General features: G+C 37.4%; 1 protein-coding gene across 2 annotated transcripts in view; it reads right to left on the reverse strand.

Moving 5' to 3' along the window:
• Positions 1–25151, reverse strand: part of RORA (RAR related orphan receptor A) — an 861625-nt gene extending 836474 nt beyond the window's left edge. Inside the window, exon 1 of one of the 2 annotated variants that reach the window (XM_074234286.1) lies at positions 24770–25151. In XM_074234286.1, the coding sequence (XP_074090387.1) occupies positions 24770–24935 (166 nt within the window). In that variant the 5' untranslated portion in view covers positions 24936–25151. The remainder of the gene's footprint in view (positions 1–24769) is intronic. The other variant, XM_074234287.1, reaches the window with a different exon arrangement.
• Between the last annotated feature and the right edge of the window lie 330 nt (positions 25152–25481).

Consider the following 25481-nt stretch of genomic DNA (forward strand, 5'->3'; position numbering starts at 1 on the left):
TGAATGCAAAATGATTAGATTCTCCACAGTTCTGCTTAGGATAAAACACACAGATAAAAAACAAGATCATGTGTAAATAAACAAACCTGGAAGTCAAAAATTTTAGCAGCTACTCTGAGATACATTGACCACCCTAAAATCCATTAGCATATTTTAAAGCCTCAGTCCAATTCTGAAATTTCAGTTACTGAAACATGCATACATTCAAAATGCAGTGATTATCAACAAGAAATCAAGGTCGACTCATTAAGAGAACAGCCTCTACTGAGGAATTCTGTCAAGGAAAGTTAAAGTACTATCCACATTCATTACAAAACATGATAAAATATTTATTCTCTGCAGAATCCACTCCCTCTACTTTTATAAGGGGCTATTCCTGCAACTATGTACTTATACATTTATAGTCTGTCTCCCAATGCCTATTCCTTGGCACAAAGTGAAAATTAAAATAGAATTGCATATTTAGCTCATTTTTTTTCTACGACAGAATTAAACCCTGACTTCCCAAAACTCATGACTTCGGAATAAAATCAATGCCTACCCCAAGAAGTTTCTCACTTTGTGACTGCTCTGTATTCAGTTCCTTACATTGCTGTATTCTGTGTTCTCACAGTGGGAGTAGGTCCCCTTTCCCCCTGCCTTGAAGTTTTATTCATTTTGCACTTAACCAAAGATGAGCAGGCCCTTTCTTGCTTCTTTTTCTTTCTGTATTTTTTTTTTTTTGGCTTCAGGGCCCAATATTTTAAAATACCATTGTCTGTGAATGCTCAAGAAAGGCCAGATTCCCTTAGGGACTCACTCAGAGCAAGCCAGTCTTTCATTCCACAGCAAAACCTGAGTCCTGTCTCTATATGTTACCTGAAAGGCCCAATTGATGCCTAGAAGATGGAAGAGAAAGCCTAAACATGTATGCAGAAGGCAGTCCACAAAATTTTTAGACCCAAAACAAACCAGAATCCAGATGGTGAATGAATTTGTTTCTAACCAATGGGGTTTTTCATCTACACAGAAACTAAGTTTGACTTCACACTGGACACAGAACATATGAATTGCAATTGTTTTTTGTTGGTTTGCATTGTCTTCCTGTTCAAAAGGCAAATAGTTCGAATTTTAAGAATTCACTCCATATTTTTTTATTTGTAGGGAGTATAGCTGCTTAAAAGTTTGTTTTATTTTATTTTTTGATCTAGAAGGTTTCATCAATGTTGATATTCCTTATGTGGAGAATTCTCTCCCCTGAGACACTCCTTAGCTGACTTAAGAAAATTGACTCTAAGTTTGTAACTAGAGGCTAGCTATAGAGCCAAATGATCTCATATAGACTGTGTCAGAGCAGGATTTGAACTTAGGGCTTTATGGATTCAAGGTTAGCCTTCCATCCACCTTGCCACTCTTCCTTTTACCTAAATAAGTTTAAATTGTAGCTCCTTTAAGCATATGTTCTATTTCCCTTTGACCCTAACTTTCCTAACTTAGTAGTTTTATCCTGTCCTAGGAGAAAATAAAGAAATTGAAAGTTCTTAAATGGATTGAAGTCACAATTATTTTCCATGATTTTGTTCAGAAATTTTTATTTCGTTATCCTATAATAATCTTCATCAGTCTAATAAATACAAATACAATCTAAATCACTAAGACCTCTATTTATTCTCATTCACTTTTACTGCATACACAAGCATTTCCTAACCCGGACTCCATCGGCTCCCAGAAAAATGAGGAAGGCAAGATAAGCCAAGGCTTACAAACTTAAGACAGTGCTCAAGTAACAAGATTTCATCTTGTCTGGGTTCCACTTTGCCTGGGCAGAGGAGTCACTTGACTGGGGTTCAGTCTGATTTCTGTTTAGGTTTTTTTAAGGGCCCTATTATAAACAGCCAAAATAAAGGAGCTGCTGTACTGAAGGGCACCTTTCAAGAGAAACAAAAATAGGAGAACTATTTAACAAAAGGGGACTGTTTGGGCCTTAACCTCCTGAAAAGGGTCTGACCATCAAACTGGAACTGCTTTCCACAAAGTTAAAAAGACCAAGATGAAAAAAAAAAGGAATCAGAAGATCACCCACTCCAAGCCTTCCTCCCCCGCTCCTCTTTCCCAATTCCAACCCCCTTAAGAAGTGCCAGAGAATAAAATACAAACCTCTTTGAAGAAACCTTGGGTCTGATCTCAGCTTTCAGGTTACAGAAGGCATTGGCTTCAGAAAACCTCCCTACTGCTGAATTACACACACACACACACACACACACACACACACACACACACACACACACACACAGTTTGTCCCAGTTCCCCTATATTATAAAAAAAAAAACAAAATAAACAAACCAAAAACCCCACAGACTTTCATTTTAATCTCCTTACCACAGTGGGTAAAGGCCTCTAATTTCACAGAACAGAGATAACACAAATAATTCATATGACATATTAGCAGAATATCTACACTGAACGCATTTAGTCCTAACTCACTGGAAACAATAGGGGGCTAAAGCAACCCTTGAAAAAGGAAAGAGTTGGATATTCATGTAATGCTAAGCCCCTCTCACTTTTATTTCAATGAAGCAAAGACAAGGTCAAACTATCAAAATGAGAGTTTTTCACAGTCCATGGGTAACCATCATTACATAGCTCTCCCTCTACTTTCTTCTCAGATTGAACCATTCTCAAGTTCCTTTTGACCCTTTCAAATCAGTGCATCTAGGTTTTTTGTTACTATCCACTAGTTACCCCTTCACAACACACTGGAATGTTCTTTTCTCTCTTATTTTTAATTTTTTTCCTTAGGTTTTCTATGCAAAGATCAATCCAAGGAAGCTCTCACTCCCTTTTCTGGTCTACCTCTCAAGTTCTTGCCCATTCAGCCTCCCTTCAATTTCGTTTCCCCCTCAACCTTTCTCAGCAGTGCCAAACTTTGTAGACCTATATAAAACTATTATTCATCTGATTTCTTCTCTCTCTAAGATACTGCCAAGTGAGAGGCTGGGTTCCTTGGGGGGACAAGGATGAATCAATAAATCATATGCTTTCAAATAGCTCAATATGGGACTGGATGCTTAGAAGTTGTTGTTTTTTAGCTATTCAATCCAGTCAATCATCATTAAGAAAATATTTTTTTTTGCAATAAAAAGGTGATGGGGAGAGGCATCTCCACTTTAAAGACCCAAAAGGTATTAGGGCTCAGTTTTTATCTTGAAGCTCCATTTTTCCCTGAGTATAGGCATAGCTTATGTCTGATTTTTCACAGATTAACTCAATTTGATTCTTTAGGGTTCCCCAACAGCTAGAGGAAGTTACTTCAAAACTTCTAAGATGTAGCAAAACATCTTGGAGGTCATCTAACTCAATCTTCCTCTTTTTACAGATGAGAGAGCAGGAGTCCAGAGAACTAAAGTAATTTGTCCAAGGTTGCACAGATGGCTGTCCCATAATTTAAATCCAAGTTGCTCCAATTCCAGAAGGAATGATCTTTCTACTACTTCTACTTTTCATAGAAATTCACCCCTCCTGAGGTTACTGGGCAATGTCAATAAAATCTATAATCTTCTCAACAAGCATCCACCTACTATTTGTCTGAACTGTGCTCAGAAATACAAAACAAGTGAATAAATTCTTGACCTCAAGGAGCATACATGGGGGGGGGATAACATGTATAAAAAGAATATATGAAGCAATTTGGTTAATGAAGACACTAGTCACTGGTGGAGGGAAGTGGCTAATAGGAAAGGCATGATATGGAAGGTAGCACTTGATCTGAGTTTTGAAAGAAATCAAGTATTTTAAACGGGAAAGTTGAGGAGTGAAGGCAGTTGTGCCACTGGGGATAGACAATTGCAGATACAAAGATGGGAGATGAAGAATCATATCTGAGAGACACTAAGGAGTCCAGTATAACTAGACTAAGAGATCATGGAGAGGAGGAATGTGTCAGATGATTGAAAATGTAGAGGCCAGATTGTGAAAAACTTAAAAAATCAACAAGAATTTATATAAACTCATGAAACATTTTTTAAAATAGGAAAAAACCCTGCATCTTATCATCTATCCCCTACCAGCATAGCAACTCGTGACTAGTTCTCAAATATGGGAACCTATTATTTTATTGTACAATCTGGAAAAGGGTATCCATTGATGTCAATGTTCCAAAAAACTCCTCATTGCCCAAACAGATGACCTCCTCTCCATTTTAACAATGGAATAAACAAACCTGTATTTTGAAATTTTTTTAAATATGAAAGGTCCATATATATATACCCAAACTCTTTAGCAATAAGATCTTCTTTTGGCTCATCTAATTATTCCCATTCTCAACCTTCATTTGGCTCTTCTTTTTATAGTGATTCTCACCTGCATGACCACTAGGGTGCATCAACCCTTATTGAATACCCAAATATGAGGCAGATACGTAGTGGACAGAACATCAGAGGTAAGCCTATGAACTCTGCTGTCAAGAAATTTAGAACATAAGGATGCCAGGAGGGAAGAAGACAGGGAAATATAGCTGAGGTTGCAAAATGTGAATTCAATAAGGAATACAAGTGATCCCACATATGGCTACTTTGATTATTTACTGTAGACACAATAATAAAGAAGAACATCAATTAACAAAGGATAATGTCAAGTACCTGAAACATTTTTTTCATCAGGACTTGTTTTTGTTTGGTGCTTAGGATATTTCTCTGCAAAGCTTGCACATAAATATATTTATCCTGCACGTATTCTTTTACAACAGATTGGCTATTGATTCCTTACACTCCTCTTCCCCTCCTTCCCCTTCCCCACATATACTGTGATATGAATAGCTTGAAATTAATATTGCTTTAATTCTACATCACTCTCCAAAAGATATGGAAGAAAGATTAGATTTGTTCTTTGGGCCCCAGGGGGCAATAGCTAGAAGTTATTAATAGGACGGAACTTCAGAGTGGCAGATTTCAGTTCATGGTAAGGAAAAACTTAATGAGAGCTGTTCAAAAATGGACAGAGACTACTAATAGGAAAAAGTGAATTAGAGGTCAAAAGGTAAAGATTGGATGACCACTAGTTTAGGATGCCAAGATGCAGTTTCATGTTCAGGTATAGATTGAACAAGATGGACTCATTCTGAAATTCTGGGTGAGATCTGGGAAGAAGACTGTTTCTGAAGTAAATTTTCACTATTTCATTCCAAAGATATTTCAACAGCACTTTAGACACTCAGCCTAGCAAACTTGGAATGTATTCCAAAGTAAAACAATCCCTGAACCTTTGGAAAGAGTCTTTTAAAATTAAGGAATATTATATCTCAATCAGTTAATATAAAGGTCTCCTTCACTGTGGTAAGGTGAACTTCCTTTTCATCTTCCCAGATTATAAGAGACTTCAAAGTGGTAATGGTGGTGTTGGTTAGAATTAAGATATCAATCAATTAATGAACAGCTTAAAACATCCACTATGTGTCAAACATTGCAGAAGGAGCTCTATACATCAAGGAGATTATATCATTCTAATAAAATAATTTATATTTATATTAATAAACTAATAAATTACATTTATTTAGCATGTCATCTTAATATATCTATAACTCTTTAGAATTCAGCTACTTCATACACATTATCTTATTAGAGACTTGCAACAACCTGTGAGTTAGTACTATTATCCCTATGTTAACAGATGAGGAAATTATACTTTTCCCAAGCCCATATAGCTAGTAACTGGAAGTCTTTTGCTTTGTAGGTCAATATTCTTTCTCCTATACTATTGACTTGTGACAAGAGTGATGCTAACATTCCAACAATGGAATCCCTGTGATTCCCTCCTCAATAGAAATTGAGGGCAAATTCTAGAGATGGTAAAACCATATGAAGGCTTTATTTACCACAAAGGGCTCTGAGCTCCAAATCCCAATGTAATTACTGAAGATCTAAACTACTAATCCATCCCTGTAACACACATTGATATGCAAGAGAAAAATTACTACCATTCTCGGCATCTATCAAATTCTTAAATGCCTTTACATATAAGTGAATTATTCACAACAGTTATGGTGGAATATTTCTTACCAACTTCTTTAAGATGTAAAATTAAAACTTAAATCATGAAAACATGTCAATTAAGAATATCTATCTCTTTTCTCTCCTCTCCTCTCTCTCTCTCTCTCTCTCTCTCTCTCTCTCTCTCTCTCTCTCTCATTCTCTCTTATTCTGAATGTGTGTGTGTGTGTGTGTGTGTGTGTGTGTGTGTGTGTGTTGGTGCAGTGGATGGAAATATGGGATAGGGTCAGGAAGACTCTTCTTCAACTCAAATGTGACCTCAGATATTTATTAGCTGTGTGACCTTGGACAAGCCACTTAACCCTAGTTGCCTCAGTTTTCTTCTGTAAAATGAACTGGAGAAGGAAATGGTAAACTATTACAGTCCAGTATCTTTGCCAAGACAATTCCAAATGGGATCATGAAGAGTCAAACACTACTAAAGTTCAGTTGAACAATAATATGAATTGAACACACAGGCAATATTGAATGGTGGGTTTCAACTCAGAGAAAACTGGATCAAATTCTGCCAGTGATGCTTTCCATCTATGAGATCCCAGACAAATGAATTAATCCCTATGTTCTCTGTGATGTTTCTACCAAGCTATGGATAATTTCTGATCTTTTTTGGTAGGAGTTTTCACTTTAAGAGTTCTCCCTATAGGGGAAATCACAGGTCCTTTACTGCATTCTTTGCTGTATTCTCCTAAATTGTCTTTATTTAGGTTTTGTTTCTGCTGTTGGATTCATCTTCTCTAGACCAAGATTACTAAAATTTAAACAGTAGTCATTTAGAAAAACACAACTCAGGCTTTACTGTATTCTTAATATTAAAGCCACAAAACTTTTGAAACAGGAACTATTTTGTAAAAATATAACACCTCAGGGTGGCTAGATGGCGCAGTGGATAGAGCACTGGCCTTGGAGTCAGGAGTACCTGAGTTCAAATGTGGCCTCAGACACTTAATAATTACCTATCTGTGTGGCCTTGGGCAAGCCAATTAACCCCATTGCCTTGCAAAATCTAAAAAACAAAACAAAAAAACAAAATATAACACCTCAAGGGAACTATGTGTGTATATAGAGGTGCATAGGTGGGCCTGGTCTTAGATTCAGTAAGTCTTGCTATTGAATCTTGTCTTAGATTCCTTCTAACTACTTAATCATTAGCAAGCAATTTAAACTCTCAGTCTTAGTTTCCCTATCTATAAAATGGGCATACTAATAGTATCTACCACATAGGGTTACAGTGGATGAAATGTGATAGCAAATGTAAAGCACTTTGCAAACCTTAAAGTACTATAGAAATATGAGCTATGTTTATTATTGTTACATATCTATCTATGGATGCAGACAAAGCTCATCAGCTACCTAGTTTTACCAATCCAATACAAACTAAAAAACTTTCATGTTGACATCTACTTTATAATCAAAACAATAATAGCATTACTTCATTTTAATTTGGGATTGCATACAAGAATCATGTTTAAGAGTATAACAAACATGATAATGGTGCCAATTAATTCTGCCAAATATCATATACATATATAGTGTTTATGTTTCTATATATATGTATGGGTATATGAGTTTGTATATATTTGTATGTGTGTGTTTGTATGTATGTATGTATGTGTGTATATGTGTATATTTGAAGCAACCCAGAGAACTGAGTTTCCCCTCTTAGTTCATTTCTTCTTTCTAATTATTCCCCTACCCTGATGAAAAAGTATAACCATAAAGTAAAATCAAGAAAAAACTACTTAAAAAAATAAACTCTTTATATCAGGTTTAATCTGATTCTCCAAGGGAGGTTATTATAATCCAAGAGTGAATCTTTCACTGTCTGCCAATGTTGATGTGCTCAGCCATATTCACTCATGTTGCTCTGCTGTACACCATCTCTCAGGCTGCTATCACACTGGCTCCAATACTGCAAGAGCAAAGCAATTTTGAACAAGTTGTAAGTTTCCTAGTGTACGGCTTGCGAAATGCATGTAAATTATTAGATTACATTACAAGTGAAAGACTCAGCAGTGGGTCACCATAGTGGTGCATTAATATAAAACAAGCTGAATGGAACACTCACAGACAAGTTTCTTTGACGTGATTCTTGGCAGGGAGGAGAAAATGAGGGAAAGAGAACAGTGTGTTAGGTCTGCTAGATGCAAGAGGCTGGACTGCTGGCCCAAGTCCTTCTCCCAGTCAGAAGCAACAGGGCCCCTGCTGCCTTCTGAGTGGGATGGGTAAAGGCTGAAAAAGTGGCCCTTGCTGCACTAAAATGTTGAAGCTACTTTCATCATGTTCCCCAAACATTCATGGAGTTTTTGATACATACAAGGCATTTTGGGGGGGGTGGAAGAGAAAGGGTGGAAAGAGAGACAAAAAAAATGACAGGGTCCTTGTTCTAAAGGAGTTTAATAGTCTATTTGAGAACATAATGCATGTGTGTTTTATTTATATATATATATATTATTATATATTTATTTATATATTTATTATATATTTGTTTACATATTTATAAATGTATGTGTGTGTTTGTGCAATGCACATATATGTGAATAGAGTAAATGTATATATATGCATATATTCACACATTGTACCTGTATGCAAATATACACATATCCACTTTCATATATCTTTATATGAAATAAAATATATAAATATATCCAAAGAGTGAAATACAGAGTAGAAGAATTCAGAGGAAGAAAGGGTTGACTAAGGGCAAGGGCTGGTCAGAAAATTTTTCTGGAAAGAATTGGGATCTGAGCTGTCGCTTAAACATTAGATAAGATTTCCTTATGTGGGGCACAGAGAGGGAAGGAAGGCATTCCAGAATGGCAGCTCAGAATGTACAAAGGTAAAAAAGTACAAGGAATGTTTGGGTAACAACCTTGGAAAGTATTTACTGAGAATCTATGGGACCATCAATGGCAAATCAACCAGATGTAGTTAAGTTATCAAAAGACTATCAGCTCCTCAAACAGAAGAATGATACCTGCCCACTAAGAATTTACATTCTATAGCAGACAAGCATGCCAGATGCAAGCCTAAATGTAATAAGACATTAATGAACATGTGCTAAAAGTGGCAGAAAGATACTGTATGATTATAAATAATAAGTATTTACATCATTTTTCATCTCCCACCTCCTCTCCAAAATCATAACGAATAACACCTGGTACTTGACACAGTAGACAGTTACTGTGGAAACACTCCCTCCAATATCTTTTCAAGAATTTTTGCCCAGATACCCTGGGAAATGCCTTCATCAGCCACTAGCTCTCCATGTCAAGCAGCATTTTAAAAAACTCAATCTAAACTTTCCCTATTGCAAATTTTATTCAATTATTCCTGATTAAACAGCAATATAAAACTTGTTGCTTAGCTGATCACCATCTAGGCAGAAGGTACACTTCTTGAAATATCAATAATAATAGCGCTCACACTGAGCTCCTTCATATTTGTGAATAGTGAGAAAATGGGAAATTCTTAATCTAGAGCAACCCAAGCTTGAAAACTTCAAATCCTCCAAAGAGTGGCAGAAAAGTACTTCAAGTGGTATTTTGTCATTGTGTAACTTGGGGACCAACAGAACAGCTGCCACGGTGGGAAATATTTATGAGAACTTACTATGTGCAAGATTCTAGAATACTATTTTGTACTTTGATAATAGCCCCATATGCTGACATGTAATTCTATATGGCAGAAAGATACAATATGATCATAAGTAATAAGATGAAAGTATGATGTTAACTGCATCTTAAAAATCTGCTTTAGTCATGAACATAATATGATAAATATTTTTGATCAATAATAAACATTATCATATGAGGACAAATAACATTAATTCAGAAAGGGCCATTAAATCCATTGATTTTCCCAGCTCATCATTGCCACTCATATTACTAACATATATTCCTGACATCTATGTTGTGTGTGTGTGTGTGTGTGTGTGTGTATGTCTTGAGAAAATCACTATATATTTCTTCTTTAGTACTTAATCCTTAACACAAAAATTGAAATATTTAGGGACTAATCAGAATGTTTATGTTTCTGAATACTAGATTTAGAGGAAGAAGACATGAATTCAAAATATGGTGTAATTTTGTGTAATTTTGAATTAGTCACTTAAATACCCTGGGTCTCAGTTTCCTTATCAGTAAAACGAGGGAATTGGATTAGATCAGAGATTCTTAATCTTTTTTATATATCATACATTATGTATGCATTAATTAAAACAGTATAATACATGTATGAATGTAAATATAAAATATAGTATTATAGAAGAAACCAATTATATTGAAATAGTTAACAAAATATTTTTAAAAGTTCACAACCTACTCTCCTGGCCTAAGTGATTCCCCGAGGTTCTCTGCCTGCTCTAAATCTATGATCCTATGATATGAATCCCTATTTTTCTTATTTATATTCTTGTCCACAGAGGGAATGGAGAAGAAGAGAAAGTAAACTTAATTCAATTCTGTTTACTTCAACTAACAAAATATTTAATCTGTGTGCAAAGCATACACTGCTAATCCCAATAGAAATGATTCAAAGTTGAGATAAGATGTAGTCCTTGATATCAAGGAATTTATAATCTAGTAAGGGAATATGATCCAAATACAAATGGCTTCAATACCTCAATATGTATGGAAGAAGATTCAAATAAAGAGTTAATTATGGCATGAAAGGGGGAACATCACAACAACTGGGAGAAAGGGAGAAGGTTCTTGGGAGATTTTGAATTGGGCTTTGAGATAGAAGGGCACCTAGGTAATGTAGTGTATAGAGAATCAGGATTGGAATCAGGAAGATACATTGAATTTAAATTTTCCTTAGACCCTTATTAGCTGTGAGACTTTGGGCAAGTCACTTCATCATGTTTACCTCAGTTTCCTCATCTGTAAAATGAGCTGAGCATGGAACTTGCAAATGATTTCAGTATATTTGCCAAGAAAATCCCATATTGGGTCACAAAATGTCACACATGATTGGAATGACTGGACAAAAAAAATTAAGGGATAAGAATTCAATAGGAGGGAAACACAATTCTGGCAATTTTTATACTTACTAAGCAGCCCAGAAAACAGTACTAGAAAGACACAGCTGGAAATGCTGATATGAGGCTTTTTTGGTTTATCTCTGGTTTTCTTTTGTCCTTTCTCTCTCAATACCCTATCCTACTAGATAAATGAGGGTTACTTCTGTAGTTTAGTTTCATGGATACCTCATTCTTTCTAATGCAATATCCTCATCAGGATATTAGAAGAATTAAATTAATGTTTGCAAGTATCTTTCATCATCATATTTTCTATTCACTAATTTTTTAATTCCCTAAAAATAAACCTATTTTATTTGCCAAATTTTGGACTTCTTAAGATATATTTATTGCTATTTTTTCTTTGATATTCCAGATATTTGCATACTATTTTCTTCTTAATTACTTAGATAATTATTGCCCTTTTTCTTCCCTCATCCTGTTTTTGGTAACATATAGACCTTTTTCTTGAAGGTCAAAATCACATCTGGTTTTTCTCCATATTTGTCCAATTCTTCATGATTCTCCAGAACTAATTCAAGGAGTCGATAAATATGCCAGCCAATTCCCTTAACACTCCAGGATACATGTTATCTTGACCTTCAGATCTCGGTTTTCCGACTACTCCCTTATCTGCTTTTTTGTCAATTGCATTCTTGACAAGTTCATTATTACCTCTTAATGTCCCAGATTTCTCCTATTCATTTTGATGGTTAAAGATAATTTTAAATATGAAATTTACTTCCTGAGTTAATTTAGAATTATCATCAAATTCATTTTCCTTCTTATTTGTGAGCAGGGTTGTTTTCCTTCTAATGCAAGTGTTCTTAGGCAGGGATTCATTGACGCAAGTTGTTGGACAGATTTCAGGGGGTCTATGAACTTGAATGGGAAAAAAATAACTTACAATTTTTTCATATAATTGGTTTCCTTTGTATTTTATTTCACCTAATTAAAAAATGTAATCCTGAGAAGGGATCCATAGATTTCATGGAATAATGGAGGGGTCATGTCCCTCACCTATTTGACTATACCTTGAAGTAAAAATATATTTGTAAAGAGATATTCTTAGATTACGTATGCCTTCTGAAAAGTATTACCACAGTATTATTTTTTCTGATTCTAAGATTAGTTAGGATTTTTTTTTCTTTTAAACTAATTCTGAAAATATCTATGCCTAGAGATTCTAGGCTCTCTTCAGGGAAGACAAATACAAGCAACTATAAATCAGGATAAGAATGAAAAATATTATTTAATTATTTCTTTTGAAAAACTACATTCTCTCCATTCAAGATCATATTTTACTTACATGTAACCTATAATTGGATTTTTGATGTGTTACTGATAACTTAGTGGTTTAGTTGTTAGAACATTAAATTGGATTATTCAGAGTTGTGATCACCTGGTTTTAAGCCAATTCAAGTGTTCATCTGATTTATTCTTTCGTTCAGCCTCACCTCAAGTCCAGTAACAGAAACCTGTGATACAGTTCTTCTTTTGTTACTTTTTCTGACTTGTATACTAAGCATGGAACAAAACAAACCCTTTCTTTAATCTCAAAATCTACTTTAAAAAACCATCAAGAACAAAATAGAATATTAAGGGACAGAACCAAGTGACAGAGTAAAGCTAGGCCCTAGCTGAACTCTCCCAGTATTCCCCTCCCAATAACTTGAAAATAATGCTTCAAATAAAATTTTGAAGTTAATAAAACTTCAGAGGGAGATACTTTTCCAGCCTAAGACAACCTAGGAGGCCCCCAGGAAAGGTCTGTAATAAATGGAAAAGGATGCACAGAGGTTCATTTAAGATAATTCCTTAAAAATTAGAATTGGGCAAGTAAAAGATAATGACTCCAGGAGACTTTAAGAAATAATAAAACAGTCAAACAAATGAAAAAAAATAGAATAAAATGTGAAAAGCATTTTTTGAATACTGTAAAGTAGCTGACTTGTAAAACAAACACAGGAGAGATAATTTAATAATTACTGAACTACATGAAAACCATGATTAAAAAACAGAATAAATATAATATTTCAAGAAATTATCATGGAAAACTGACCTGATATCTGAGAAGCAGAGGATAAAATACAAATCCAAAGGATACAATGATCACCTCCTAAAAGACACCCAAATGAAAACTCCTGGGAATAACCAAATTCCAGAGTTTGTAAGTCAAGAAGATATTTTACAAACAGCCAGAAAAAACCAATTCAAATATCATGGCGTCGTAGTCAGGATCACATAATGTTTAGCAACTCCCTTGTTCAAAGGATAAAGGGATTGGAATGTTTATTCTAGATGACAAAGAAGATAGGATTGCAACTTAAGCAGCAAAACTGAGTGTAATTTTTTTATTGGGAAAAATGTATATTTAATGTAAGAGAGGACTTCCAAGCATTCCTAATGAAAAGATCAGAGCTGAGTAGAAAATTTAATATTCAAATACAAGACTCAGAATCCTATAAAGGTAAACGTGAAAGAGTAAAACATATAATAAACTTGAATTGCTTATTTTCCTAAATGGGAATATGATAGATGTAGCTCTTAAGAACATTATCATTATTAGGGTGGTTGAAAGGAGTCTAAAAAAGACAGAGGGCACAAATATGAGTCAATTAGTTTGGGATTATAGAAAAAAATTAAGGAGCAGAAAGAGGGATACACTATAAGAAGGCATAAGGGAAGGGTAGAATGGGAAAAAAATTTCTCATATAAAACAGGTGGGTAAGTAGAGCTGTCATAAATAGTGGGGAAAATGGAAGGATGGAGGGCAATGCTTGAATATTAGAATTGTTTCAGGGGAGGCTAGGTGGCGTAGAGGAGAAAACACCAGCCCTGGAGTCAGGAGTACCTGGGTTCAAATCCGGTCTCAGACACTTAATAATTACCTAGCCTGTGTGGCCTTGGGCAAGCCACTTAACCTAGTTTGCCTGCATTTGTGTGTGTGTGTGTGTGTGTGTGTGTGTATAAAATATTCAGTTTAATATAAAAATCTACTTAACCAATAGAGGAAAAGGAGGGGAAAGAGATGAGAAATAAAGGGAGAAGAGATGATAAAAGAGAGAGTAGACTAAAGGAGGTGGTACTCCAAAGAAAAAAAAAATAGTTTTTGAGGAGGGACAGGAGAGAGAGAAAGAGAGAGAGAGAGAAAGAGAGAGAGAGAGAGAGAGAGAGAGAGAGAGAGAGAGAGAGAGAGAGAGAGAGATAAACAGGAATAAAAAGAATGAAGGGAAATACTCAGTAAATACTCCCAACTCTGAATGTGAATGGGATAAATTAACTCATAAAATGAAAACAAACAGAATGAATTAGAGACCAGAATTGAAAATTTGCTGTATATAAAAGATACACTTGAAACATAAAGACATACACAAAGGGGCCAATGAGATGGTGAAGTGGATAGAGCACTGGCCCTGAAGTCAGTAGGACCTGAGTTCAAAGGTGACCTCAGATACTTAAGTCTTATTTTGCTGTGGGACCTTGGGCAAGTCACTTAACCCCATTGTCTTGCAAAAAAAAAAAACAAAAATATATACAAAGAGTTAAAAGAAAATGTTGGAGCTGAATCTATTATGCTTCATCTGAAGCAGAAAAGTCGGGGGTAGAAATCGTGATCTCAACCAAAGCAAAAACAAAACTAGACCTAATTAAAAGAAATAATCAGGGAAACTATATTTTGCTAAATGGTACCATAGATAATGAAGTAATTTTACAAATTTTACAACAAATTCTTTGATGAGGACTCATTTCTCAAATATATGGAGCAGTGAATCAAATTGATAAAAAATGAGTTATTTCCCAATTGATAAATGGTCAAAGGATATGAACATGTGCCTTTCAAAACAAGAAATCAAAATTGTCTTGTCATATAAAACATGCTCTAACTCAGCTTTGAGCAAAAACAAATTAAAACAACTCTGAAGTACCACCTCATACCTATCAGACATGATAAATGCTGAGGGGATGAGGGAAAAATAGATATATTAATGAAGTGCTGGTAGAATAGCAAACTAGTCCAACCATTCTGGAGGATAAAGGTCTTTGCTATTGAAGTTATATATACATATATATATATATGTATATATAATTATTATTTTATATTATATATGTGTGTGCATATATATATATATATGTATATCAAGTTAGTATACTGAAGGTAGCCTAAAACCTCAATTCTTATATTCAATTACAAAAACCAGTTGCTTTATCCATCTGTTCTATATGAACTCCATCGATAAAGATGGAAAGAATGAGATGAAATATAATAAAGCTCATAGATTTAAAGATGAAAAAGACTTTAAAAGACATGTAGTCCAGAGGTATCAAATTCACTGCTGGATTTTTAACCACAACACTTCCTAGGGCAGCTCAAACTAGATTAAACTGCAATTGAAAAATAGTTAATAAAATAAATAAAAAGATAACCAGACAACATTTAATTTTGAAACTGAGTCAACATGTGGCCTGCAGGGATTCTTAGGTAAGTAGGAATTTTATTTGAGTTTGATACTGCTGATGTAATCCAACACTTTCAATTTTATAGATGCTACCATTTAAGGGAGGGTCTCACAGTCATATGGGCAGTAAATGGTAGAGCTGGTATCCAAACCCAAGTCCTCTGACTTCCAAACTGTATTAGAATACTCATGATCAATGATCACAATGTCTATTTAGCACTTTGAGGTTTATAAAACACATTTATCAAAAGAAATTTGTTGGAGGTAAGTAATTGTGCAGAACAAAGAATACTGACAGAAGTCAGAAAATCATTTTTACTCAACCATATACTTATTTATCTTGGCATTTAACCTTAATGGCTACCTGTCTTCTCAACTATAAAGCTATGCCATCTTCTCCTTATTTTGATTCTCTCACTGAACTTTCTAGAAGTCAATGAAGAACTCTTTGGTTGACAATGTAGAGGACTATCCAGCATTCAGCAGGATAGGGAAGTTCATGATTTCAATAACAAAGTAGTCACTATTGAAGGATACCCCATTGGTCATTATGGTTCCAGTGCTGAAGATCTTCATCATCTGGTACAACAAAGCTCCTAGGTCTAGAATGCTGGAAATTTTGGACACAGCAGCCTGGTAATAGGCTCCACCTCACTGTTGCTGAATAGATTTTTCTAATGAGCCATGCAAGTCATTGTAATAAGACAGAGTGTAATAATAAAATGTCATTTAAGAATGTGAATTGCTTTTTTTTAAACATCCCTATTCTTTTACCAACACAAGGGAATTATTACTAAATCCTCCTTTTAGCATTAACACAAGATACCTGGAATCCTGCTGTAATTTTTTTTTTTCTAAAATCAAGAGGAAAAAAATCTGGAGCTGAAATTGTGACTGCTGAAAACTCTAGCTACGTGAGGCACATTAGTCCTTATCATATCAAACTCCTGACTTCTAAACTTTCCTTAGACAATCACTTTTATTTCTTCCTCCAAAAGTAAAAATAATTGCACCATCACAAGAGAACTCCAAGAAGCGTGGGGTGAATAATAGAGATGGTGACATCAAAGATTTGTCAAGATAACCACAGAGAATCACGAAGGTGAATGGAACGATTCTAACAAAATTCAGTTTCCCTGGAGTTTAAAGTTCCAATATGCATTTCATATCAGACCAATGAACCTTTCTTATAGTTTTAGGAAGATTTTTTGGGGGGGAGAAGAGAATGAAATTATTTACAACTGACAATTTCTAATTTTTTTCCTTCAAGAAGCTTACTAACTTGCAGGTTTTAAAAAGCCCCAATAGGAACTTGAAATATATCCATTCTGAATACCTGCCTCTTTGAAGAAGAAAGGAATATATATTAGAATTTCTATGGCAATAATAGAAAATTCATATTACAAATACCTTAACTTATTGAACATATACTTACCAATAAGTTAAATGTTTTGCTTGAGTATTAGTTAAGTAGAGAACCTGCTTATTCATTACAACTATGAGAAGAATCAGTCAGTTAATAAACATTTATTAAATGCTTACTATGTGGCAATCAGTGTGCTAAATTCTGAGGATATGAAAAAAGATAAAAACCAATCGCTACCTTCAAGGAACTCACAATTTAATGGGGGAGACAACAAGCAAGCAAACATATACAAACAAGCTAGATACAAGGATAAATAGGAAATAATTTAAAGAGGAAGGAATCAGAATGGAGTTGGGAAAGGTTTCTTGTAGAAGATGAGATTTTAGTTGGGACTGCAAAGAAGCCAGGAAAGCTGATAAACAGAGATTAGGAGGATGAGAACCCAATACTCCATTTTCTCTTATTCCAATTTTCTTATACAGTAAAACATTAAATTAAATGGGAGAAAGTAATCAAACATAAGTTTAAGGTGGCATGTCACTATGAAGAGAAAGAGACAAAATTACAATTGAATAAATTAATATCAGAAACCTAACTATTTTTTCCAAGAAAAAATAATCAATTTACTACTAATGAAAGAAATTTAGTTTTCAAATTATGATGACCTATCCAATTATATTGACTGTGCTGTAGATGTTAAACCAGAAAGCTAGGTTCATGTAATTTAAAGTGTTAAAACAAAACAAAACAAAACAAAAAAAAAAGATTCTGGCTTTATCTTAGCTAGAAAAATCAGTTTACTAAAACTTCTCCCCAACCAATTGAATATCCTATAGCATCTTAGTATATCCTAACAGAATAATTTTTTTTTAAAAATTAAAGTATGTGCTTCTAATTTCTTAGAAATATATTAATGAATTATGATAAAAATTTATTTAAAGTGAATTTTCAAACTGACCTTCTCTATTATGAGTTCTTTACTAAATCTAAAAGCAAAAAAGTATATTTTACTACAGGATTATCAGCAGAAATAACTTATTAAAATAAAGTCAGATCTGTATTCTAGATGGCTGCTATCTCTGAGGGCCCTGTCAAGAAGAGCTCATCTTGCTATTGAGGCATTCTTGCTAAGTTCTTGCTGAATTTGGACAGATGCCCCCTTCATTCTCTCTCCTCTAGTGATTTAACTTTTAGAGCTCACTTCACCCAAATATATTTCTCCTCAGTGACCTATGGATATGAACCACCATTAAAAAGTAATAAATACTGTTGTGTAACTAAATATTTGACTAGCTTCCTAGAGTAAGGAGATAGGGAAGGATGATGATTTTGAGAGATCTTGCCTAATGTGATAACTGATTATTTGAGGGAAGGTAAGGCAAATATTTCAAGGAGCTAACAGAGCATGAAATCACTTGGGAAAAATAATTTTCTAGGTAAAAATACCCCACAGGTTAGATGTTGCTTGGTTCCTACAGCTAAGCTAATGATTGACTGATCAATATGTCTTCTGGATTAACAATTTGGTGAAGTCATTCCCGATGGACTTATTTTTACTTGATGCCAAACAATGTCAATTTTTTGTTGTTATATGTGGGAAAATCAACTAAGAGAATGAAATTAAAGGGGTCAATTTAGATCAGAGTTTTCTGGTGGCCCCATAGAGACAAGGTCTTTATAAAAGATTGACCTAGGTCTTCAGAAGACAACAAATTAATTTCTTATAGATAAAATTCAGGATTGTAACTCAAATTTTTTAGTTTTCTCCAAAAACCTGGACTTTAATCAAACTTCAAAAACTTCTTATTATGGAAGTTCACTCCAGTCTTGGAATTCACATAATATAAGTATGTACTTGTCCCCCCCACCCCATGCCTGGGTAGAGGGGGAGAGGTGAGAAGGTTGAAGGGGAGAGATATAATGGGAAGGAAGCTTCTCCCTTTTATTGGTTGACTCTTCCAAGAACCACTATGTTAAAGATGCTGCTCAAACCAGCTTTGGTATTATTGGTCTCTCTAGGGAGGTTCCTCTCTCTATGTACCAAATACCTTCATCTCCTTCTCATCCTTTTTCATCTTCCTTTTACTTGATTTCCCCAATGTGATGTGAGATTCTGGAAGTTAGAGACTAATTTTCAATTTGTAATTGTATTACCAGTGCTTAGCACAGTGCCTAGCACATAGTTAATGCTTAATATAAATTTATTAACTGATGGCTCCTTTACATTCTCAAAAATTACTTAAGACCCTCCCAAAGAGCTTTAGTTTATGTGGGTTATTTCTGTTGCTATTTACATATCAGAAATTACAGATTTGTAATAGTTTTTCTTTTTTCTTTTCAATACATGGGGAGGGGAGAAGTAGAAAATTTGTAACTGAATATAAAATAAAATATAATAAAGATATTAAGATATCCTAACATTATCATTGATATCCTAACATTATCATTGATAATGTTAGATTAGCTTTGACCTCCTGGACTACCTGACAGGGCATCTAGGTTCTACTGATGAACCACAGCTGCAGGATCTAGTTAGCCATAATGAAAACGTTTAGTATCAACACTCTTTTCTTCCAAGGGTCTGTGTTTTGTTTTGTGTTACAAAAATTAATGTTTAAAGTCAATAAAACAGCAAAATTTATTAGAGATAAATAACAGAAAGATGGATGGGTCTGACAGACATAGATTCACACCAATGGTATCTTATTTCCCAAATGCATGTGATCTATCCATGTCCTACATATCCACCAAACAATTTCAGAGGAGGAAGAGCAAGAAGAAATAAGGATAGGGAAACCTAGCTAGATTATTTATTGCGTAGAGAGCTGAATTGGTATCTGGTAGTTCTGAATTCAAATTCTACCTCAGTTACTCACTAGCTGTGTGGCTTTTAATAAGTCAATCACTCCATACCTCAGATTTATTAATTACCTCTGAGTTTGCTTTCAATTCTCTATATATGATCTATATAATCTTCAGAAAGTAACAAAGGAGTCATACTTGTTACTTCCAGAAAACAAATTACTAGTGGTTTGACATCTCTCTTCTTTCAAAGAACACTGTATACAGGGCACACCATTCTCTTTGCTTCCAAAAGCAGCTCAGGTGTCATCAAAGAACTTTGGTATATTTACATCCTGTAGTGTGACTACTGCAATTAAAATTCTATATCTCTGCACATTAGACTTTAGAAGTCTGGTATAAAGCTTAACCGAGGAAGATATATATATCCATTCCTTCTACTCACTGAAAAGACCTACCTGCCCCAGTTACCTTACAATACTACTCTGGGAAGACTTCAAAGCAGACCAAGTTCAGTTTCAGAAAGAGAGAAATTTTCCAATGCCAAGAATCCTTCATGGAACCAGTAGAATTTGGAAAATTGCAGCAGGTGATGAAAAAGAGTCTGAGGTGAATGTATTTAGCCAGCAGAAACCCAGTTTTTATATTAATAATTCAGTTCTTTTCAGAAATAATGGGAGAAGCATTAGAAAAGGTTATCATAACTATCATCCAATACATTTCTAAAATTATTCTATTACATTTTAAAGGGTATAATTATAAATGTTTTTAAGAGCAATTTACCGGAAAATTAAAGTCGCCTGGTTTAAAAAATAATTATCCCATCCCTTTGATGAGGGATTTGAATCCTTTTCTCAACTTATGGGGGTCATTATTTGTTTATTATGGAGAATCAGGTCCATATAATCTAAGAATCAATCTCTAGAGAGTTTCAATAGCTTATTGGGGAAAGGGTGAAGGGGTTGGTGAGGAGGGAGATGAAGTACATTCAAAGTCAGAGACCTTCTGTAGATTTCACTAGTTTTCTAAAGGTCCACTAGACTGCAAAGGTCCTACGGTCCTGCTTAACTGAGTTTAAGTCCATTTAAACTCAACCCATGCTTTGTGGGTTTAGTCTTATCTAGCTAGGCTTTTGAGTGTTAATTCCATTTTTTGGTTTCATTTTTTTCCCCCTTGGGTAGGCCTGCCCTAAAAGCCTTCAACCATCAGTCTGCATGTTGTAAACTGACTGTACTGTATATAGTCCTATGAGGATAACTTTAGTGAAATAAAATATGTAGGCTTCTGGCATGCATATAATAATGAGATCCTGCAAAAGGGTTTTAACAGCAGTTATGTCACAATGCTCATAGCTCCCTGAAGTCACTGAAAGCCTTGTTAAATTAAAGATTCACTGTGGTTTTTTCTGCTGCATTCCTGTTTCCCATGTTGCCTTTTTTTTAAATTTCATTGTGCTCTTAAGATGGGGCAGTATCATACCAGCCAAGATTAACACCACCTAGAAAACTGAATAGTTTCAATCAAATCATTAGTATTCTATGCACTTTTGTGAGTATGGGGAAGGGAGAAGATAGGTACAGAGGTAAGGCACTTCTTTCAGATTAAAAAAAGAAACAAAACCTCTAACATTGGCTCTTCAAGCTTAGGAAATATGGTAGGCAGCCCACCCTCACTCATTCACAGAGGCTTAGGAATTTAACAACATTCAATTACTGTTTCCTACTTGAATCCATTCTTGGTAATGTCCCATAAGGTCACCTCAATGTCATTAGGATTTAATTCCACATCCTTCTTGGATTCCAGATGTGGCCTGCCTCAAAATTTACTCTGGTACTCCTTCTGGGAAAAAAAAAAGCAAACGAAAAGAAACAAAAAACAACCCAGGAAAACAACAACAAAACTTCTTAATCACAAAGGATCTTGTCTTACTCAATGCCAAAATTTCCTCTCAAGGAAGCTAAAAATGTTAATTAAAATGAAGTGGCCATTTTTGCTTTTGCTGTAGAGTTATGAGTCTTTATGTTTTGAGTATTACAAAGATACAATCACCTAGGAAGTAGGTTAATTCCTTTTCGATATTGTAATTAATACAACATTAATAGTTGAATGCCAGCTCCACTTTTCTTACTGCTTACACAGAGAGCAGACTTGAATATTCTGCCAACTCCATTACATCATCTGAAAACCCAAACATTTCCCATTTTCAAATCACTCTCCTCCACCAGGCAAACATGCTCTGTCTCTCTCATACACACACACATACACACTCAAAAGATTAGTACCCCTGAGAAGCACAGGCTCCATCTGAGGTTAAAGTCTGCAAATGCACACACAATTTCTAGAAGCTTTTACTACTGCTGTGTTAGCTACAAGGATGCCTCCATCTCTGACCTTCCTTTTTCCATTCAGACTGTTATATAACCTAGAGCCTGCGTGCAGTATGTGAGTTGGGCGATTTGGTTTTAAAAAGAAAAAATCCCAAAGCCCCCCCTTTACCCTCCTCTTTATTAAACACTATAATGGAAAAGATTAGATTGGAGAAGGGGGGCAGGAGATCCTGGGGGGATGTGGGTCAGCAGGTTAGCAGTGTCAGAACCCAATTGCTGCCTCAGCCCTAGGATTCTGGGGACAGCTCGGCCCTGGTCTCTTTTAGCAGTGCATGAGGGGGCCGACTGCCCGGGCGTTATGTAATTTGCAAGAACAGCAAGTTACCCAATTGCTACTCAGTTCTGCTGCCTGCCACCCCATCCTCCTGCAAGAACACCTTCTGGCGAGGATGACACCTGAAGATGCTAGCAGCAAAAGGGTTTGGGGTTGGGGGTTGAGGGGGGACAGCCAGGGAGAGGGGGAAAGAAGAAAGGGGCGGGGGCTAGTTCAGGGCCTGAAAGTATCCGAGCTCTCTAAATACTATCGCGGCTAGTGCTTCTTCCAAAAAAAAAAGTCTCCGAAACACATGAAGGGAATTTTCTCCAGTGTTTCTGATTAACCCTGTTACATAACCGGCTCGCATTCCAAATCCACCGTCTCAGGGTCTAAATATACTCTTTGCAGCCAAAAGCCTTCTGCACTCAAACTCATCCAGAGGCTGGCCGGAGCCCCCGGGCCTCCGATCCCTACACCCCTCTACCCCCCCAGTCCTCCCCACACCCCCACCGTCCCCCTCCCCGCCCAAGCTGCTGCGGTTCAGCGCGGTCACTCTTCGGAAATCGCCTTTAATTAAATGTTTTGTTTTTGGTTTTCTTTTTTTTTTTTCGCGTGTGTCATCTTGATGGCTTTTACTGTACTTGGATTCCGTGAATGGGAAGACGCCTGGACAGGGGGGGTGTGGCCAAAGGGGGGGGCAGGGGTGGGGGTGGGATACTGTAAAACAGCCAACACATGATCAGCCATATTTCTCCCACCAACTAAAATAGAGAGCAAAGGGGGTGGGGACGCAGCCTGCCCCCCCCCACTCCTCCTGATCCTGGACAGGGAAAGGGAAAAGGGACGACCAAGTGCAGGGTCAGGGCCGAGGCAGGATTCTGGCACCCAAACCCCGGGGAGGGGGTGAAGGTCCTCCTCCACCCTCGCCCGCTCGCCCCCCACACAGACTCGTTTCCTTCTGAATGACAGGCGTGATTTATCAATTATTTACGACAGTAATTAAAACCGCAGCTTCCCTCTCTTCTTTGCAAACTCTGGGCACATTCAGATAAATGCATTCCCTCATTCACCACTAGCAGCCCCCCTTCCCCTGCCCCCCGCCCAAGTGCAACCCACCAGCAGCCAGGTTTGGCTACCCATCTCCCAGGCAGAGGGAGCAGAGTGCGCTCCCCGAGCCCCTCTCCCTTCCACTTAACAACCTCAGGGCGATGGGGGGGTGGGGAGTCGCAGAGGAGGGGGGTCGACCAATGTCCCCAGGAAGATCAAAATAAAATTCAAGAAGCACCCTCAGTTGGGGGGGGGGGGGGGGGTTGGGGGAGTGTTGCTCTCAGCATCCAACCAGCATTCAACTTCCACTGACCATCCCCAGGCTCTGGCGGAAACACTCCGTGAACCGCGGGGAGGGAGGCAATTTTCTAAGCAGAAATAAGTTTGGATTTCTCTCCCCCTCCCCCTTTCTTAACGTTTGATTTTTTTTAATTCTGCCTCCTAAGAAGGGGGACTCACACTCTCCCTCACGCACCCACTAACGCATCCACACACACACACACACACACACACACACACACACACAGACACACAAACGTGCGCACACACAAACGCACACGCACTCCATCCCGGGGCGGGGGAGTTGGGCTACCCTGGTTCTTTAAACTTGCGTATCCACTATGGCAGTTGTCTGCTCAACAAATTAGTGGGAATGGCTTTGGCGCTACCTCCCACCCTTCACTCACACACGCACCCCCAACTCACACTCAAACACACCAGCCCTGAAGTAAAAAAAAAACCCACTGACAAGAGTCTCAAAGTGAAGAAACGCACCCAGACCTCAGCAACCCCCCCAGCCCCCAAACTTCACGGATCATTGACTCCGCCCCCTCACCCCCCCCTCCAAAGAAACCCCAACACACAGAGCCCGGGGAGAGAGAAACTCGTCAAAAAGAAACAAGGAGGTAAAGGGGAGGGAACCGAGGTGACAGTATTTTTTTTTTCTTTTCTAAAAAGGACACTGCCACTTTAAAAGTTTCTTTTTGGTCCCTGGTCCCCACACTCATTTTTTTTTTGGATAACGTATTAATTTCGACAACGCATATTTCCTTCTCTTTGCAGAATATAATACACACATACAAACACATACATACATATATGTACCTACATACACAACATACATCCTGGGGTAGCTGTCAACCCTGCGGCTCCCCACTCCTCAGCTGCCCACCTCCTCCTGCAACCGGGAACGTGCTGCAAAAGTTTGCAACATTTGTGGGGGGCGCCGGGGGGGGCGGGCAGTGGGGTGCCCCGATGTCGGGGTACCGCAGCTAGCGCCCGGGCTGCCTGTGCCCTGCAGCCTGACCCCCCCCATGCCCCCGGCCTCCTGGGCCACCCCCCCGCTGTCCGCCCCCCATCACCCCTCACTCTTTGCTGACCCCCCTCAGCCTCCTCTCTCCAGCCTCCCTACCTCTGCTGGTGCTGGAATAGCTCTGCCTGCGCACCGGAGCCGGCGGCTCGCTTTTCCGAGCGGATTCCTGGTTCAGCGGGGTCTCCCTGGAGCCGGCGGCCGCTTCGGAGCCGCTGCTGCCCGGCTCGCTGGCGGCTGGGTCGGGGGCTGCGGGAGCTGACTCCATGTTTTTTCCCAATGTAGAGATCGCTGGAGATGGCGAGCTCTGAGACTCCCTCTATCTTCTGTTTTCAGTGCAACTCTATGGTACCAAAAAAAAAAAGGGGGGGGGGAGAAGGAGACAGGGAATGAGAGGGAGAGAGAGGGAGAGGAGAGGAGAGCTGGAGCGAGAGAGCGGGTTTGTGTGTGTGTGTGTGTGTGAGTGTGTGTGTGTCTCTGTGTGTGTGTGTGTCTGTGTGTGCGCGCTGGAGATGGGACTGAAAACAGATTTGACCACAGGCAGCGCTAGCGAGAGCTTCTCCATCCATCCCCCACACTCCACACACCCCACCCTCTGCACCCCAGACACAGAGCCAGAAACGGGCTGCACATTTTGGGGAGGTGAGAGAATGAAAGGGGCTATTAGGGGGAACTCATTTTCCTCTCCTTCTTCCAGCCAAGTTATAATTTGCAAGATGATCAGAATGCTTCTGAGAGTCTCTCAGTCACACAATTCAGTCCCCAACCCCTTGCAGCCTGAGACCCTGGAAAGAGCAAAGTCCGATGATCCCAA

This window comes from Macrotis lagotis, chromosome 4, assembly GCF_037893015.1.
Source record: "Macrotis lagotis isolate mMagLag1 chromosome 4, bilby.v1.9.chrom.fasta, whole genome shotgun sequence".
Classification (NCBI taxonomy): domain Eukaryota; kingdom Metazoa; phylum Chordata; class Mammalia; order Peramelemorphia; family Peramelidae; genus Macrotis; species Macrotis lagotis.